Source organism: Panulirus ornatus, chromosome 53 (genome assembly GCF_036320965.1).
Source record: "Panulirus ornatus isolate Po-2019 chromosome 53, ASM3632096v1, whole genome shotgun sequence".
Classification (NCBI taxonomy): Eukaryota; Metazoa; Arthropoda; class Malacostraca; order Decapoda; family Palinuridae; genus Panulirus; species Panulirus ornatus.
In genome coordinates, this window is record NC_092276.1 from 8,138,049 (window position 1) to 8,157,992 (window position 19,944).

Here is a 19,944-nt window from a genome sequence, read left to right on the forward strand (position 1 = left end):
CCTGAAGACAGAGTGAATGGGGCAACTGGCTTGGGACGGAATGAATGGGACAAATGGCTGGGGATAGAGTGGATGGGACAACTAGCTGGGGACAGAGAGAATGGGGCAACTGCCTGGGGAGAGTGAACGGGGCAACTATCTGGGGACAGAGTGAATGCGACAACTGGCTGGGGATAGAGTGAATGGGATGACTAGCTGGGGATAGTGAATGGGACATCTGGCTGGGGACATAGTGAATGGAGCAACTAGCTGAGGACAGAGTGAATGGGAAAACTGGCTGAGGACAGAATGAATGGGGCAACTGGCTTCGGACAGAGTGAATGGGACAGCTGGCTGGGGAGAGTGAATGGGGCAACTAGCTGAGGACAGAATGAATGGGAAAATTTGCTGGAGACAACTGGGCCAACTGTCTGGGAACAGAGTGAATGGAGCACCTAGCAGGGGACAGAGTGAATGGGGCAATGAATGGTGCAACTAATGGGACAGTGAAAGGGGCAACTACCTAGGGACAGTGAATGGGGCAATGAATGGGGCAACTAACTGGGGACAGTGAAAGGGGCAACTACCTAGGGACAGAGTGAATGGGGAAATTGGCCTGGGACATAGTGAATGGGGCAACTGGCTGGGGACGTTGAAAGGAGCAGATGGTTGGGGGCAGAGGGAATGGGACAACTGGCTGTGGACAGTAATGGGGCAACTAGCTGGGGACAGAGTGAATGGAAGAATTGGCTGGGGACGGAGTGAATAAGGCAGCCGGCTGGGGACAGTAAATGGAGCAACTGGCTGGGGAGAGAGTGAATGGGCAACTAGCTGGGGACTGAGCGAATGGGGCAACTGGCTGGGGACAGTGAATGGGGCAATTGGCTGGGGATAGTGGATGGGCAACTGGGTAGGGACAGAGTGAATGAGGCAGCTGGGTAGGGACAGAGTGATTGGGACAAATGGCTTGGGACAGATGAAGGGGAAAAAATGACTGGGGGTCGGAGTGAAGGGGTTAGTTGGGGAAAAAAGCGGGTAGGGATAAAATGGTTTAGGACATGGAATAGGGCCCTGGTTTGGGTGAAAGGGCAATGGTTGGGACAGTGAATAGGAAAAAAAATGCTTGGGAAGAGTTAAAGAGGCAATGGCTGGAAAAAAGAGGGGGCATGGGCCAAAAAGCTGGCGAAAAAGGAAAAGGGGGGGAAAATGTTTTGGGGGCCCCGAGTGAAAGGGGAATGCGACTGTTTGGTGTAAGGGGCAAAAGGTGGGACAAGGGGGAATGAACCGCAGGGTTGGGCCAGGGGTAAATGGGGCAACGGGGGTGGAGAATGAGTGAGGGGGAAAAAAGCTAGGGGGCAATGAATGGGCAAAATTTTGGGTGGGGAGTGAATGGGAGTGCCTGCGTAACCCGATGGGGCTACTGCTTGGGAAAAAAATTTAGGGGGCCCCCTTGTGGGGACACAGTGAATGGAAAAACAGGCTTGGGGCCGGTGAATGGGCACAGGTGGGGACCCCAATTGGGAATGGGTACTGGCCCGGGCCCCCGATTTGGGCCTCTGGGGGGACCGTGAATGGGGCCCCTTTTTTCGGGGGGTAAATGGGGCAACTTGTGGGGACAAAGGGATGGGGGTACCGGTGGGGCAGTGAATGGGGTATGGTTGGAAGAGTAATTGGTCCATGGCTAAAGGGCGAGTGAATGGGGCAACTGCCAGGGGACAGAGTTATTTTGGGGATGGCTAAAGGACAAGGGGAATGGGGCAAATGGGGGGACAGGGGTATATAGGGTTAAATGGCCAAAGCCCCCGTGATTTGGGGCCACTTCCAGGGGACCGAGTTTATAGGGATTTGGTTTTGGGGGAGGAAAATGATGAGGAACGGCTAGGAAGAGTAAAGGGGCAACTGGGTGGGACTGAATGGGCAAGGTGGGGAATAAGTAAATGGGACAATACATGGGCTAGATGAATACAACTATCTGGGGGTAGAGTTAGTGGGGGAACTGGCTGGGGAAGAGGAATTGGGGAATGCCCGGGGCAGAGTGAATGGGGCAATAACTGGGAAAGTGAATTTGGGAAAAAAGCTGGGGGCAGAATGAATAAGGCGTTGGGCTTGGGACAGGGAATTTGGGCAATGCTTGGGAAGGGGGAAAGGAGAACTGGCTAGGGAAGGTGAAGGGCAGCAAGTTAGGAAGTGTGGACAAAATTGCCTGGGGATAGGGGGAATGGGTCAATTAGGGGACACAGTAAATGGGGTGACTGGCTGGGGACAGAGTGAATGGGGTAACTGGCTGGGGACAGGGAATGGGGCAATTAGCTGGGGACAGAGTGAATAGGGCAACTGGCAAAAGACAGAGTGAACTGGGCAACTGCTTGGGAAGGTGATGGGTTCAACTGACTAGGGACAGAGTGAATGGGGCAACTAGCTTGGGAAGTGGATGGGACAACTGCCTGGGGATAGGGGGAATGGGGCAACTAGCTGGGGACAGAGTGAATGGGGTTACTGGCTGGGGACAGTGAATGGGGTAACTGACTGGGGACAATGAATGGGGCAACTGGTTGATGACACGGTGAACGGGGCAGCCGGCTAGACAGAGTGAATGGGGCAACTGGCTAGGGACAGAGTAAATAGGGCATTTGGCTAGGGAGAGAATGACTGGGGCAACTGGCTTAGAACAGAGTAAATGGGGCAATTGGATGGGGAGAATGAATGGGGCAACTGGCTGGGGACAGAGTGAAGGGGGCAACTGTCTGGGGATAGAGCGAATGGGGCTACTAGCCGGGGATAAAGTGGATGGGGCAACTGCCTGGAGATAGAGTGAATGGGGCAACTGCCTAGCGATAGAGCGAATGGGGCAACTACCTGGCGATAGTTAATAGGGCAACAGGCTGGGTACAGAGTGAATGAGGTAACTGGCTGGGGACAAGGAATGGGGTAACTGCCTGAGGAGAGAGTGAATGGGGCAACTGGCTGGTGACAAAAGTGAATGGGGCAACTAGCTGGTGTCATTGTAAATGAGGGAACTGGCTGGCGACAGAGTGAGTGGGGCATTTGGCTGGGGAGAGAATGACTGGAGCAACTGGCTTGTGACGGAGTAAATGGGGCAATTGGATGGGGAAATAGCGAATGGGGCAATTGACTGGGGATAGAGGAAATGGGACAACTGCATGGGGAAAGAGTGAATAGGGCAACTACCTGGGATACAGTAAGTGGCTCAACTGGCTGGGGACAGAGTGAATTGCTCAACTGCCTGGGAACAGAGTGAAGGGCAATTTCCTGGGATAGAGTGAATGGGGAAGTGGCTGTGGGCAGTGAATGGGGCAACTGCCTGGGATATAGTGAATGGGGAAACTGGCTGGGGACAAAGTGAATGGGGCAACTGCCTGATGATAGTGAATGGGGCAACTGGCTGGAGACAGAGTGAATGGGTTAATTGGCTGGGGACAATGAATGGGGTAACTGGCTGGGGAAAGTGAATGGAGCAACTGGCTAGAGACAGAGTGAATGGGGCAACTGTCTGTGGACAGAGTAAATAGGGCATTTGGCTGAGTAGAGAATGACTGGGGCAGCTGGCTTCGGACTGTAAATGGGGCAACTGGATGGGACAGTGAATGCGGCAACTGGATGGGGATAGAGTAAATGGGACAACTGCATAGGGATAAGAGTGAATAGGACAATTACCTGGGATCGAATGAGTGGGGCAACTGGCTGGGGAAAGAGTGAATGGGGCAACTGCCTCAACTGCCTGGGGACAGTGAATGGGGAGACTGGCTGGAAAAAAGTGAACGGGGCAACTGGCTGGGGATAGAGTAAATGGGGAAAACTGCATGGGGATGGAGTGAATGGGTCAACTGTCTAGGGATAGAGTGAATGGGGCAACTGTCTTAGGACAATGAATGGTAGAACTAGCTAGCGACAGTGAATGGGAGAACTGCCCGAGGATACAGTGAATGGAGCAAGCACCTAAAGGTAGAGTAAATGTGGCAACTTGCTAGGGACAGTGAATTGGGTAACTGGCTGGGGACAGTGAATGGGATAACTGGCTGGGGACAGTGAATGGGGCAGCTGGATGGGACAGTGAATGGGACAACTGGCTGAGATAGAGTAAATTGGACAACTGCATGGGATTAGAGTGAATTGGGCAACTACCTGGAGTAGAATGAGTGGCGTAACTGGCTGGGGACAGAGTCAGTGGGGCAACTGGATTGGAGAGTGAATGCGGCAACTGGCAGGGGAAAGAGTAAATGGGACAACTGCATGAGGATACAGTGAATAGGGCAACTACCTGAGATAGAGTGGGGCAACTGGCTGGGGACAGTGAATGGGGCAACTGGATGGGAGAGTGAATGGGGCAACTGGCTGGGGATAGAATAAACGGGACAACTGCATGGGGATACAGTAAATAGGCAACTACCTTAGATAGAGTGAGTGGGGCAACTGGCTAGGGACAGAGTGAATGGGGCAACTGCCTATGGAGAGAGTGAATGGGGCAACTGCCTTGGGACAGTGAATTGGGCAACTGCCTGGGGAAAGAGAGAATGGGGCAGCTGGCTGGGGATAGAGTGAATGAATCAACTGGCTGTGGGTAGAGTGAATGGGGCACCTACCTGGGAAAGTGATTTGGGCAACTGGCTAGGGACAGAGTGAATAGAGCAACTAGCTTGGGATGAGTGAATGGGACAACTGCCTGGGGATAGAGTGAATAGGGCAACTGGCGGGGGATAGTGAATGGGGTAAGTGCCTTAGGATAAAGTGAATGGGGCAAGTGCATTGGGATAAAGTGAATGGAGCAACTGGCACTGGCTGGGTACAGAGTAGGGTAACTGGCTGGGGATAGAGTGAATGGGGTAACTGACTAGGGACTGGGTGAATTGGGCAATTGCCTGGGAATAGAGTAAGTTAGGGAACTGCCTGCGATAGAGGGAATGGGGCAACTAGCTGAGGATAGAATGAATGGGGCAACGGCCTTGGGCCAGAGTGAATAGCGCTACTGGAGGGGGAGAATAAATGGGGCAGCTGTCTAGGGACAGAATGAGTGGCTGGGGACAGAGTGAAATGGGGAACCTCCTGGGGATGGTGTGAATGGGGGAACAGCCTAGGGACAATGAATGGGGCAACTAACTGGTGATAGAGTGAATGGGGTAACTGGCTGGAGGCAGATTGAATATGGCAACTGGCTGGGGATAGAGGGAATGGGGCAACTGCCTGGGAAAGTGGTTGGGGCAACTGGCTAGGGACAGAATGAATAGGGCAGCTAGAGTGCGAAGATTGAATGGAACAACTGCCTGTGGATAGAGTAAATGGGGCAACTGGCTGGGGACAGTGAATGGGACAACTGCCTGGGGATAGAGTGAACGGGACAACTACCTGGCGATAGAGTGAATGGGACAACGGGCTGGGGGCAGAGTGAATGGGGTAACTGGCTGAGGACAATGAATAAGGTAACTGGCAGGATACAGTGTGAATGGGGCAATTGGCTAGCGAGAGTGGATGGGGCAACTTGGGGAGAGAATAAAAAGGGCATTTGCCTAGGGAGAGAATGACGGGCAACTGGCTTTTGACCGAGTAAATGGGGCAAATGGATGGGACAGAATGAATGGGGCAACTGGCTGGCGAGAATAAATGGGACAACTGCATGGGGATAGAATGAATAGGGCAACTACCTGGGATAGTGAGTGGGCAACTGGCTGGTGACAGATTAAATGGGTCAGCTAGCTGGCGACAGAGTAGCGCATTTGGCTGGTGAGAGAATGACTTGGGGAACTGGTTTGGGACTGAGTAAATCGGGCAACTGGTTGGAGATATAGTAAATGGGACAACTGCATGGGGATAGAGTGAATAGGGCAACTACCTGGGATAGAGAGAGTGAGGCACCTGCCTAGGGACAGTGAATGAGGCTACTGCTTGGGGATAGAGTGAATGTGGCAACTAGCTGGGGACAGAGTGAATGGGGCAACTGGCTTGGTTCAGTGAATTGGACAACTGCCTATCGACAGTGAATGGAGCAACTGCCCGGGGCTAGAGTGAATGGGTCAACTACCTGGCGATAGAATGAATGGGGCAACAGGCTGAGGACAGAGTGAATGGGGTAAAGGGCTGGGGACAATGAATGGGGTAACTAGCTGGGGACAGTGAATTTGGCAACTGGCTAGCGAGTGAATAGGGCAACTGGCTGGGGACTGTGAATGGGGCACCTGCCTGGGGACAGGGTGATTGGAGCAACTGGCTTCGGAAAGAGTGCATGGGACAACTGGCTGGGGCAGAGTGAAGGGGGCAACTGGATGGGATAGAGTGAATGGGGCAATGTGGGATAGAGTAAATGGGACAGCTGCATGGAGATAGAGTGAATAGAGCTATTATCTGGGATAGAGTGAATGGGATAACTGTCTGGGGACAGAGTGAATGGGGCAACTACCTGGGGAGTGAACGGGGAACTAGCTAGGGATAGAGTGAATGGGGCAACTGCCTGGGATAGTGATGGGGCACCTGGCTAGAGACAGAATGAATGGGGCAACTAGCTTGGGAAGAGTGAATGGGACAACTGCCTGGGGATAGGGTGAATGGGGCAACTACTTGGCGATAGAGTGAAACTTACTCGGGACAATGAATAGGGTAACTGGCTAGGGACAGAGTGAATAGGGCAGCTGGCTTGGGACAGAGTAAATAGGGCATTTGGCTGAGGAGAGAGTGATTGGGCAACTGGCTTAGGACAGAGTAAATGGGGCAACTGGTTGGGACATTGAATGGGGCAACTGGCTAGGACAGAGTAAATGGGACAACTGCATGGGGATAGAGTGAACAGGAAAACATCCTTGGGCAGAGTGAGTGGGGCAACTGGCCGGGGACAGAGTGAGTGGGCAACTGCCTGGGAACAGAGTGAATGGGGCAACTGGCTGGAAACAGAGTGAATGGGGCAACTGGCTGGGAAAGTGAATAGGGCAACTGGCTGGGAGCGTGAATGGGGCAACTGGCTGGGGAGAGTTAATGGGGCAACTGCCTATGGAGAGTGAATAGGGCAACTGCCAGGGAAAGTGATTGGGCAACTGGCGAGGGACAGTGAATGGGGCAACTAGCTTGAGGAGAGTGAATGGGACAACTGCCTGGGGATGGAGTGAATGGGGCAACTATCGACGATAGAATGAATAGGGCAGCAGGCTGGGGACAGAATGAATGGAGTAACTGGCTGGGGACAGTGAACTGGGCAACTGGCTGGCAACAAAGTGAATGGGGCAACTGGCTGGTGACAGAGTAAATGGGGCAACTGGCTGGGGACAGAGTGAATAGGGAAACTAGCTGGGGACAATGAATGGGGTAACTGGCTGAGGACAGAGTGAATGGGGCCACTGGCTGGCGAGAGTGAATGGGGCAACTGGCTTGGGACAGAGTAAATAGGAAATTTGGCTGGGGAAAGAATGACTGGGGCATCTGGCTTGGGACAGCAAATAGGGCAATTGGTTGGGACATTGAATGGGGCAACTAGCTGGGAATAGAGTAAATGGGACAACTGCATGGGGATAGAGTGAACAGGGCATCTACCATGTGTAGAGTGAGTGGCTGGGACAAAGTGAATGGGCAACTGCCTTGGGACAGAGTGAATGGGGCAACTGTCTAGGAAAGTGAATGGGGCAACTCGCGGGGCGTTTAATGGGGCAACTGTCTGGGAAAGTGATAGGGGCAACTGGTTTGGGACAGTGAATAGGGCAACTAGCTTGAGAAGAGTGAATGGGACTGGCTGGGGACAGTGAATGGGGCAACTGGCTGGGGACAGTGAATGGGGCAACTGGCTGGGGACAGTGAATGGGGCAACTGGCTAGAGATAGAGTGAATGTGCAACTGCCTTGGGATAGCGTGAATGGGACAACTGGCTAGGGATAGTGTGAATAGGGTAACTTGCTGGGGACAGTGAGTGGGGCAACTGTCTCGGACGGTGAATGGGGAAACAGGTTAGTGATAGAGTGAATGGGGTAACTGCCTGGTGATAGAATGAATGGATCAAGTCGCTGAGGACAGAGTGAATGGGGTAAGTGGCTGGGGAGTGTGAATGGGGCATCTGGTTGTGGACAAATTGAACGGGGCAACTGGCCGGGAACAGAGTGATGAAAGAACTGCCTGGGATAGAGTGAATGAGGCAACTGGGTGGGGATGGGGTAAATGGGGCAACTAGCTGGGACAGTTTATGGGGCAATGGACTAGGATAGAGTAAATGGGGCAGTTGGCAGGGGAAAGTGAATGGGGCAACTGTCTGGAGACAGTGAATGGGATAACTGTCTGGGGAGTGAATGGAGCAAATGGCTGAGGATAGAGTGAAGGGGCAAGTGGCTGGGGACAGAATGGATGGGGCAAGTGGCTGGGGACAGAATGGATGGGGCAAGTGGCTAGGGACAGTGAATGGGGCAACTTCCTACGAATAAAGTGAATGGGGTAACTGGATGAGGATAGAGTAAATGTGGCATCTGGTTGGGGATAGAATGAATAGGGCAACTGCCTGAGAAGAGTTAATGGGGCAACTGGCTGGAGACATTAAATGAGGCATCTGCCTGGGGACAGTGAATTGGGCAACTGGTTGGGTACAATGAATGGGGCAATTGTCTGTGGACAGAGTGAATTGGGCACCTGTCTGGGGATAGAGTGAATGGGGCAACTCGTTTGGAACAAAGTGAATGGGACAACAAGCTGGGGACAGCGTGAGTGGGGAAACTGGCTGTGGACAGAATGAATGGGCAACTGCCTGGGATAGAGTGAATGGGCAACTAGTTGGGGACAGTGAATGGGGCAACTGCCTAGGGATAGTGAATGGGGCAACTGGCTTGGGACAGTGAATGGGGCAATATGCTAGGGACAATGAATGGGGCAACTTGCTGTGGACAGAGTGAATGGGGCAAATGGCTAGGGACAGAGTATATGGAGCAACTTCCTAGGACAGAGTGAATGTAGCAACTGGCTGGGGATAGAGTTAAGGGGGCAACCGGTTGGGGGCAGAGTGAAGGGGCTACTGCCTGGGGATAGAGTGAATGGGGCAACTGCCTTGGGATAGAATGAATGGAGCAACTGGCTTGGGACAGTGTGAATGGAGGCAACTGGCAAGGGACAGTGTGAATGAGGCGACTGGCTAGGGAGTGTGAATGGGAAACTCGCTGAGGACAGTGACCGTGGCAATTGGCTGGGGACAGTGAATGGGGAAACTGGCTTGGGATAGAGTGAATGGGGCAACTGCCTGGGGATAGAGTGAATGGGGTAACTGCCTGGGGATAGAGTGAATGGTTTAAGTCGATGAGGACAGTGAATGGGGCAAGTTCATGGGGAGTGTGAATGGGGCACTTGCCTGGAGACAAACTGAATGGGGCAACTGGCTGGGACGAGTGAATGGAGCAACTGGCTGGGGACAATGAATTGGGTAACTGGGTGGGGACAGTAAATGTGGCAACTGGATGGGACAGAGTGAATGGGGCAACAGGCTGGGGATAGAGCAAATGGGACAAGTGCATGGGGAAAGATTGAACAGGACAGCTACCTGGGAAAGAGTGAATGGGGGCAACTGGCTGGGGACAGAGTGAATGGGGCAACTGGCTGGCATTGAATGAATGGGGCAACCGGCTGGGGATAGTGAATGGGGCGACTGCCTGGGAATAGAGTGAAAGGGGCAACTGCCTGGGAATAGAGTGAATGGGGCAACTGCCTGAGGATCAAATGGGGCAACTGGCTGTGGACAGAGTGAATTGGGCAAATGGCTTGGGATAGTGAATGAAGCAACTGCCTGGGGATAGAGTGAATAAAGCATCTGCCTGGGGATAGAGTGAATTGGGCAAGTGGCTGGGGACAGAGTGAATGAGGCAACTGCTTGGGGACAGTGTGAATGGGGCATTTGGCTGGGGACTGAGTGAATGGGCCAAGTGGCTGGGGACAGAGTGAATGGGCCAAATGGCTGGGGACAGAGTGAGTGGGGCAACGTCTTGGAAATAAAGTGAATGGGGCAACTGGTTAGGGATAGAGTGAATGGGGCAACTGGCTGGGGATAGAATGGGTAACTGGCTGGGTACAGAGTGAAAGGGGCAACTGTCTGGGGACAGAGTGAATGGCGCATCAGGCTGGGGATAGAGTGAATGGGACAACTGCCTGGGAAGTGAATGGGTCCAGTGGCTGGGGACAGAGTGAATGGGGCACCTTGCTGAGGATAGAGTGAATGGGGCAACTGGCTGGGTACAGTAAATGGGACTACTGGCTACGGGCAGAGAATGAGGCAACTGGTTGGGGACCGACTGAATGCGGCAATTGGCTGTGGACTAAGTGAACTGGGCAAGTGTCTAGGGATAGAGTGAATGGGGCAACTCGCTGGGAACAAAGTGAATGGGACTACTAGCTGGGGACAGAGTGAGTGGGGCATCTGGGTGTGGACAGAGTGAATGGGGCAACTGGCTGGAGACACTGAATGCGGCAACTGGCTGAGGGCAGAGTGAATGGGGCAACTCGCTGGGGATAGAGTGATTGGAGTGCATGACTGGGGAGAAAATAATGGGAAGATAATGAGGAAACAGGGAACATAATGGGGGAGACAGCAAATGGGAAATACAAACAACGCAAGGGGAGAAAAATTATGGGATATTGTACGATGAAAAAATAGTAAGGGACGTGGCCATTCGAGAACACAATGAATGAGAAAACATTAGGAAACCATGTGGGTATTGCAGACTCCAACATCTAGAGCAAACCTCCCACTCTAAGTTAATCCAGTGAATCATATGTACGAAAATCAAGATTGTGCTGGGTGCTGCATGCGTGGAGCCAACTGCTTCAGTTTCAGTGTTTCTGTATAGTTGTCAAGATGCTAAATTTGTCTAGTTTCATTGTTAATGTATAATTCTAAAGACAATTTGTCAATTTCAGTGTTTATGTATAGTTCTAAAAGATATCAAATATGTCACTTTCACTGTTTATGTATATTAACTTTGTCAGGCTGAAAGTCTGTTTATAGTTTTTAACATATTAAATCTGTTAGTTTCATTATATTTATGTACTAACATTAGATTTATTGCTCAAAGAACTCGCAAATGTGTAGGCCATGGGTTCAACATTACTGCGTTCTTTCCAGAATGTTTTCCTATAAGTGGCCAATCGGTCTTATTCTACTATTTTTTTTCATTATTCATTAAAAAAAATGTCAATTATAAATCATGATGCGTTACTGCCTGTACTCGTTAAAGTTAACTTTCTTATCAAATCACATACCGTATTGAAATGCCAGCAAGTTCAATCACATAACAGCTTGTCGTTTAGTCTATAATAGTCTGTATGGTTCTTTCAAACATTAGATCAGTGTTCAAAAATGCTTTTGTTAATTATCAATAGGAATAGATATGGATCATGAATATTACGATATAAATCGTCAAATGGAGATCATGTCCGTCGTTAATCAAATAAGATTACACTGGCTTCGCAGTAAGGTAGCCATGACAAATTACTTCTACAGCTTAGAATTGAGAGAGAAGAAGAAGCATTAATGTCCAACATTCTAAATCTGCCCCAGAATACCTGAAAGACACGTAGATTATCAACTAGGAACGAGAGGTGTGTGGATGTGAGGCAGAAGAAGGTGGTGACTTACCTGAAGATTAACCCGGTCTAGCAAGTTCTTCATGCGCGCCTGACAGTCCTTGATGGTGTCCACTTCCCTGAGCAGCGTCTCCTCCGGCGGATCTCGCACCAGGTCGATCCCTGACACACTTCAACAGTGTTAACCACTTGCCATGGACATGGGCCTTTGTTCACACATACAACTTTGAGTCTACACCCACCCTATACTTAGCCCTAATTCGCATCCGCCAAGGGGGTATTATTATACAAGTTGTGCTGACATGGCTCTTGTTCAGTTTCGCCAAATATGCGTTCCATTGCCAACATATGGATGGTTCTTGTTCACATTCGTTAAACATGATGGTATGGCATGGGTCTTGTTCAAACCCATTAAGTACGCAACTCTTGGTTACACACACACACACACACACACACACACACACACACACATGTGGCTCTTGTTTACACCCACTAACTATACTGTAGTCTTGTTTATATCCATCAAATTCGCCTCATTCACGCTCATCAGACGTACTTCTCTACCAAATCTGCGTATAAAAAGAATAGTGCAAGCCCACCAAAGTCATCCCTTGTTTACACGCACATAAAAAAAGGTTATAGCTTAATAAAAATTCTCTGAAATCTATCCGCTAAAATATGCACTGATTTAGAATTAGATAGCTTTCTAAGACTTTATGATTATCAGCAAACATTAGTTTTTTTTTATTTCTTACGTTACGTTGACGTTGATATACATCAGCACAACTGTCAATAGAGCGCAATTGTCTACAGTCATATACCATTTGGCATGTAGCCCACGACTGCGAGACTCACTAAGCCTAACCTTGACGGTTCTCCCTGAAGTAGAGACATTCCTTGGTGATGTGGAGGGGGTTGGCGGTGTCCCTAAGGGCGTGGTCGAGCGCCCTGCGGGAGTCGTTCAGTCGGTTGGTCTCGCCCAGCATGCGGTCCAGCTCCTGCATCAGCTCACGCCGCCAGAAGGTGATATCGCTCACCCGCTCCCCCAGCCGCTGCGAACTCTCCCGCTGAGCAATGTTGGTGCGGTCATACGTGTACCTGCAGGAGGGAGGTGGTCGCACTCTCACTACACTGGCGGGTGCATGTTGACCTTACATGAACCACTGAGTAGTGGTGGGTGTGTAGGGTAAGGTCACAGCACTTATAGGGATCGTGTAGGGTATGGAAGACACTTACAGGGATGGTGGTAGGGTAACGAAGACACTTTTGAGGTTTGTGTTAGTAGCGTAAGGGAAGTAAAATATAAAACATAACTAGGCACTTTGACTTGATAGAGGTAACACAAGGCGTACTATTAGAAGACGCTGATGTACAAGTCGAAAAATAAACTTGCAAAATGGACTAGAAAGAATCAAAGAGAGATGAGAAGTTGGCTGTCAACAGCGAACTAAGAAAAGAGTCGGACATACCCAACCAATCTGACTGTGTCGTCCCTGACCCGCTCAGAGATGCCTCGGGTGCTGTCGGCGTTGCTGTAATTGTCGAGGTTATCTGCGGGAGGAGCACCACTCAGCAGGCACGTCGTCTACCTGGGTCTTCTGTTATTACGTTAACTTGGGCCAAGGGGTAGAGCCACGGAATCAAAGAGTAAATATGAGAGGAAGAAGAAGGTGGTAGGGATGACATTTTGCTTATGACAGTGGAAGTATTTTGTCCGCTAATTCATCTTGGTCAAACCAATTTACCATAGATGCGGTTACAATGTAAACCAGTCAAACCAATTTAACAAGGGCTACACCTACATCTAAAGCAGAGTTATACTTTCAACAAGGACTACGGGAATATGTAAACCTGTCGAATGAATTTAACAAGGACACCGCTAACACTTTTAACAAGGATTCATCTAAACCATCTGAAGTAGCCTTATCATTTTAACAAGGGATAGACCCACATCTGAACCAGTGTAATAAGTGCAACTATTTTAACAAGTGTTAAACTGACAGATGAATATGTAAAGTGTAATTAGATTAGATGTACACTGCAACCATAGTGGAAGCTCCTAACCATTTTTGAACACGATGTTCTATATTTCGTACAAGTATAATTACTGATTATATATATCCTCTTACGTTCAATTTTGGAGCTCATAAACCATGTACGCAAATGTACCAACGGAACATACCAAGAATGGGGATCACACCATGCTATACATCATGTAGCCTAGCTGCAAACCTTGCTATACATTATGTAGCTTAGCTCACCTTGCTATACATTATGTAGCCTAGCTCACCTTGCTATCCATTATGTAGCCTAGCTTACCTTGATATAAATTATGTAGCTTAGGTCACCTTGCTATCCATTATGTAGCCTAGCTTACCTTGATATAAATTATGTAGCCTAGGTCAACCTTGCTATTATATATTATGTAGCCTAGCTAACCTTGATATACATTATGTAGACTAGTTACACCATCTTGCTATACATTATGTAGCCTAGCTGCAAACTTTGCTATACATTATGTAGCCTAGCTGCAAACTTTGCTATACATTATGTAGCCTAGCTGCAAACTTTGCTATACATTATGTAGCCTAGCTGCAAACTTTGCTATACATTATTTAGCCTAGCTGCAAACTTTGCTATACATTATCTAGCCTAGATGCAACTTTGTTATACATTATCTAGCCTAGTTGCAAACTTTGCTATACATTATGTAGCCTAGCTGCAAACTTTGCTATACATTATGTAGCCTAGCTGCAAACTTTGCTTTACATTATATAGCCTAGTCACAATCATATTTGTTATCATAACAATAACAATCCAACTCAAACCATCAGGTTCTGATAGACTATCAGGTCTTATGTTAGATCACCTGGTCGTCTGATAGACTATATAGAAGGTCTACTGATAGATCATCAGGTCTTCTGTTACCTATGTATTCCCATGTACTCAAACCAGTACTCGAAATGTAAAAGTTATAAAAAAAAAAAAGTGGACGGTAATGATTGTAGGTTAAGTATAAAATTGTGAAAACTATTTAAATGCTTAATTCTGGTGATGTTTCAGGAAAACATTGCAGCAAAACCATTTGCTTTGTGATAGGTTGATGTTAAAGGTTCTATATTAGTTAAAAAGATAGCGGCTATTTGATTGTGAGTTAACCGAGAAATGCCTTCTCTTATTTGGACAAGAAGAATAATAATTTGGCCTTGAGTTCATAGGGAGTATGCCATCCCCCCATCATTTCGAACACTGATTCCAACCAATCAAACTTGGTAGAACATCAGGTCGTGTCACCTATCTTTACCATGTACTGAAGTTGGCCATTATGCCACACTAGTGACACATAGGAACAGAACTGAAGTTGGGCATTAGGCTACACTAATGGACACATAGGAAGCTAACTCTTCCCAACTGGAAGTAGAGGGTGAGGTTTACTTTGTGACCAGTCTGCTGGGGTATAGCGGGTCTTCATGGTGGCGGTGGCCGAGGTGAAGATGTTGGGGAAGCGCACCGAGTCCAGGACCCGGCTTTCAGTTGGGTAGGCTCGACTTAACGTGGGCGGCACGAGTGATAAACTGTATGGGATACAATTTACCTGATTATGTTATGCATCATGTGAGGATGTTGATGGTGATGATAATCATGATTATGATCGTGCTATGAAGTGATGTAATAATAATAATAATAATAATAATAATAATAATAATAATAATAATAATAATAATAATAATATTTCTCTTATGGGAATAAGAGCAAGGTTATTAGGTACAGTAGGGTTGAGGGTCAAGTCAGTTGGGAAGTAAGTTTGATTGGAGGAAAACTGGAGGAAGTGAAGTGTTTTAGATATCTGGGAGTGGATTTGGCAGCGGATGGAAACATGGAAGCGGAAATGAATCATAGGGTGGGGGAGGGGGCGAAAGTTCTGGTAGCCTTGAAGAATGTTTGGAAGTCGAGAACATTATCTCGGAAAGCAAAAATGGGTATGTTTGAAGGAATAGTGGTTCCAACAATGTTGTATGGTTGCGAGGCGTGGGCTATGGATAGAGTTGTGCGGAGAGTGGATGTGCTGGAAATGAGATGTTTGAGGACAATATGTGGTTTGAGGTGGTTTGATCGAGTAAGTAATGTAAAGGTAAGAGAGATGTGTGGTAATAAAAAGAGTGTGGTTGAGAGAGCAGAAGAGGGTGTTTTGAAATGGTTTGGTCACATGGAGAGAATGAGTGAGGAAAGATTGACCAAGAGGATATATGTGTCTGAGGTGGAGGGAACGAGAAGTGGGAGACTTAATTGGAGGTGGAAAGATGGAGTGAAAAAGATTTTGAGTGATCGGGGCCTGAACATGCAGGAGGGTGAAAGGCGTGCAAGGAATAGAGTGAATTGGAACGATGTGGTGTACCGGGGTCGACGTGCTGTCGATGGATTGAACCAGGGCATGTGAAGCGTTTGGGGTAAACCATGGAAAGTTGTGTGGGGCCTGGATGTGGAAAGGGAGCTGTGGTTTCGGTGCGTTATTACATGACAGCTAGAGACTGAGTGTGAACGAATGGGGCCTTTGTTGTCTTTTCCTAGCGCTACCTCGCGCACATGAGGGGGAGGGGGTTGTTATTACATGTGTGGCGGGGTGGCGATGGGAATGAATAAAGGCAGACAGTATGAATTATGTACATGTGTATATACGTATATGTCTGTGTGTGTATATATATGTATACGTTGAGATGTATAGGTATGTATATTTGCGTGTGTGGACGTGTATGTATATACATGTGTATGTGGGTGGGTTGGGCCATTCTTTCGTCTGTTTCCTTGCGCTGCCTCGCTAACGCGGAAGACAGCGACAAAGCAAAATAATAAATGAAAAAAAAATTATTATTGCTACATACCAATTATAATCATATTTCAGGAGGACGGATAAAGATACGTTAGGTGATAGCGTTAGTATAGCTTTACATAACAAACCTTAAAAAGGGCAGAATCTCTTTTTTATTAGATGTAATTATTAAGCGAAACGAGAATAGCTGAGAGGAACTATATGTACATCTCAAGACCTCAGTAATCCTTTAGCGGTCCTGCTCACAGGATGAGCACAAATCGCTAATCAGTTGACGAACGAGGCCTGTTAGGCTCAGGACCCAGTGTGGCAGGCCCTATGTCAGTTAAAGAGAGGGTTAACTGTTCCTGCAGAATATCGCTCATAATTGTCTTCAATCATCATCTTTCTCTTGGTTACGACAACGGACTGACTCCATCTTTCGCTAGTCATATTCGGTTCTGGCCCCGTATTCAAGAACCATATACGACGGGGAGGGTCGACTTTGCGAAGGCGACGAAGCTTCGCATCGTCGGATTCAATGAGAACTTGGTTAATGCGACGCAGGTCGACGCTGATTGGCTGGCTGGTATGATTATGCGATGAATTATTGGAACGTTGCAAAGGTGGCCTTCGCAAACGGCCCCCCCCCCCCTTGCGATGAGACTTTGCGACGGAAAATATCGTTAACAATTATGTATTTTATCTCGTAAATGATTATTTATGCATTAATCGCATTTGAAAATATTTTTTGATGCTAAAGAGATGGGAATTCAACTAGAAGTTGCAGGAAAATGTTTTTTTCGAGACTGGTGCGAGTTTTTACCGCTACTTCAGAATGTTTTTGGCAAAACATCAAAGACTATAACAAATATTTTCCTCTAACTTTTATTCGAATTCCGATCTCTTTAGCATAAGATAATGATATTTTCGAATGCGTTTAATTCATAGATAATCATTTAAGAGATAAAGTATGTAATTGTTAACGATTATTTCCGTCGTAAAGTCTCATCGCCTTTTGCGAAGGCCACCTTTGCAACGTTCCAATAATTCATCGCAGAGTCATACCAGCCAGCCAATCAGCGTCGACCTGCGTCGTATTTACCACTATTTTGAATCCGACGGTACGAACTTCGTCGCCTTCGCAAAGTCGACTCCCTCCGTCGTATAGTTCTTGAATAAGTGCCTCATGCGGAGTCTCTGGAGCAAGTTTGCCTCACGGGACGAACCATCATTATAATGATCGTCTTGGAACAAGCGTGTGCTGTTGAGTGCCACGTCATACGCACACACACACACACACACACAGTATCTGTCGACGATCACCTTCCTTCGGTACGTCCTGGCTCTGTTCTGTTCTCTCTCCCGAAGTTCCAATAACCGGACACATATGTACATCACCGTCTCTTGTCGGTGTGGGCGAAGGCGTCACCGCCATGGGAATGTCACTGTTCGGATGGACTTGTGAGATTTGCCTTGAACCTTCCAGAGCGGCCCACCTTGACAAAAAAAAAAAAGAAAAAAAAAATTCCATTACATTCGCTTCTGGGAACTACTTTGTTAATCCATAGAACCGTGACACTCCATCTTCACTTTTCAGTATACCACCTTCTTCACTGCAGTCTAATACCACCTTCTTCACTACAGTCTAATGTATCTTTACTAGAACCTCTTCACTGCAACTTATATATGAGGCAAGGTCACTGGCGATCTTCACTGTACCCCTTCATCCTTTATGCTTATCCACCACACCCTTAGATTCGCTCTTGCTTTCATCTTTCCCCCCCTTATTATCATAATTACTCTTTTTATGGGTTACGTTAATAACGTTACGTTAATAATAAGGTGTTGTTGCTCTCCTGAGTTCTTTACTTTCATGTGTTTCCGACGTTAATTTGGATATCTTTTTTGGTGTTTTTTCAATATTTTTAATATTTCATGAGCAATAGCCTATACTAGAAAAAAAATAATGCATAAATGACCCGCAATTGCCCGTACAAGGAAAAAAAGAAAAAACATATGCATAAATGACCCCTAATATATCTGACTGTGTTCTTATGAGAGAAAATAGATGCTGGATGGCTGACTGACCTCTGTTCGAAGGGCCTGGTGTCGACCGTCTTCAAGGCCACCGTCTTGTTCAGGGCCGCTGGTGGCTGGTGGTACAATGCTGGCACGCCTGACATCTTGCTACTGGGACTAACACCTTCCACACACCTGCCTCACACACACACACACACACACACACACACACCTGCCGCAGCACAAACACACACACACGTTCCTCGTACTTGCTTTGATGCGCTTATCTGACACAAGTGATATAGCTCACACGAATTCCCATCACCACACACGTAAACCTGGATCTGCACTATTGACGCCCTTTGAAACACATTCGGTCAACCGCTGACCGTCGCTACCCAAACACCTGACTCTTTCCTAGCTAAAAACACCCGTTCCTCACCTCCGACACACCAGTCCCTTTCTAGTCGCACCTGTCTCTCATTTTCATAAACCCTTCCTCGGTGTCTGCGCAAGAGGCAGGCTCACACAGCTCTTACAACCCACAAATCAATTCCCCATCACTCAGGTACCTGTTTTTCACAGCCCCACACACCTGCCAGACACCACGCCAACACACCTACCACAAGATCTTCTTCGTACCACCCACACAAACGTGTTCCTCACCACCTATATACTTGACTAACGCCTCCACACCTGCGTATCACCACCCACAAACCAGTTTCACTCCACCTAAACCCCTGCCCCTCGCTGCTCACACACGTGTTCCTTACCACCCACACACCTGTCCCTCATTTCTTGTCTCATCTGCCCCACACATGTCCTTTGATACCCACACACTCACACACCTGCCAATGGTCACTCCACACACGTTTCTCGCTGCCCACACACCTGATCCTTGAAACTCCACCGTAAATTGTTTTCACAGACCTGCAATGGAGAAAATCGTATTAGATAATAATGATGATAATAGATATGATAATAATCACACACACACACACACACACACACACACACACACATATATATATATATATATATATATATATATATATATATATATATATATATATATATATATATATATTTTTTTTTTTTTTTTTTTTTTTTTTTTTTTTTTATACTTTGTCGCTGTCTCCCGCGTTTGCGAGGTAGCGCAAGGAAACAGACGAAAGAAATGGCCCAACCCCCCCCCCCCCCCATACACATGTACATACACACGTCCACACACGCAAATATACATACCTACACAGCTTTCCATGGTTTACCCCAGACGCTTCACATGCCTTGCTTCAATCCACTGACAGCACGTCAACCCCTGTATACCACATGACTCCAATTCACTCTATTTCTTGCCCTCCTTTCACCCTCCTGCATGTTCAGGCCCCGATCACACAAAATCTTTTTCACTCCATCTTTCCACCTCCAATTTGGTCTCCCTCTTCTCCTCGTTCCCTCCACCTCCGACACATATATCCTCTTGGTCAATCTCTCCTCACTCATTCTCTCCATGTGCCCAAACCATTTCAAAACACCCTCTTCTGCTCTCTCAACCACGCTCTTTTTACTTCCACACATCTCTCTTACCCTTACGT

General features: G+C 47.8%; 1 protein-coding gene across 2 annotated transcripts in view; it reads right to left on the minus strand.

Annotated features, from left to right (window-relative positions):
* LOC139765217 (tektin-3-like) overlaps positions 1-19,944 on the minus strand; it is a 40,646-nt gene that overhangs the window by 9,947 nt on the left and 10,755 nt on the right. For both annotated transcript variants that reach the window (XM_071692532.1, XM_071692531.1), the window contains exons 3-7: positions 18,419-19,279; positions 14,956-15,095; positions 12,990-13,071; positions 12,386-12,618; positions 11,573-11,682 (exon numbers count right to left, since the gene is read on the minus strand). In XM_071692532.1, the coding sequence (XP_071548633.1) occupies positions 11,573-11,682; positions 12,386-12,618; positions 12,990-13,071; positions 14,956-15,095; positions 18,419-18,513 (660 nt within the window). In that variant the 5' untranslated portion in view covers positions 18,514-19,279. The remainder of the gene's footprint in view (positions 1-11,572; positions 11,683-12,385; positions 12,619-12,989; positions 13,072-14,955; positions 15,096-18,418; positions 19,280-19,944) is intronic.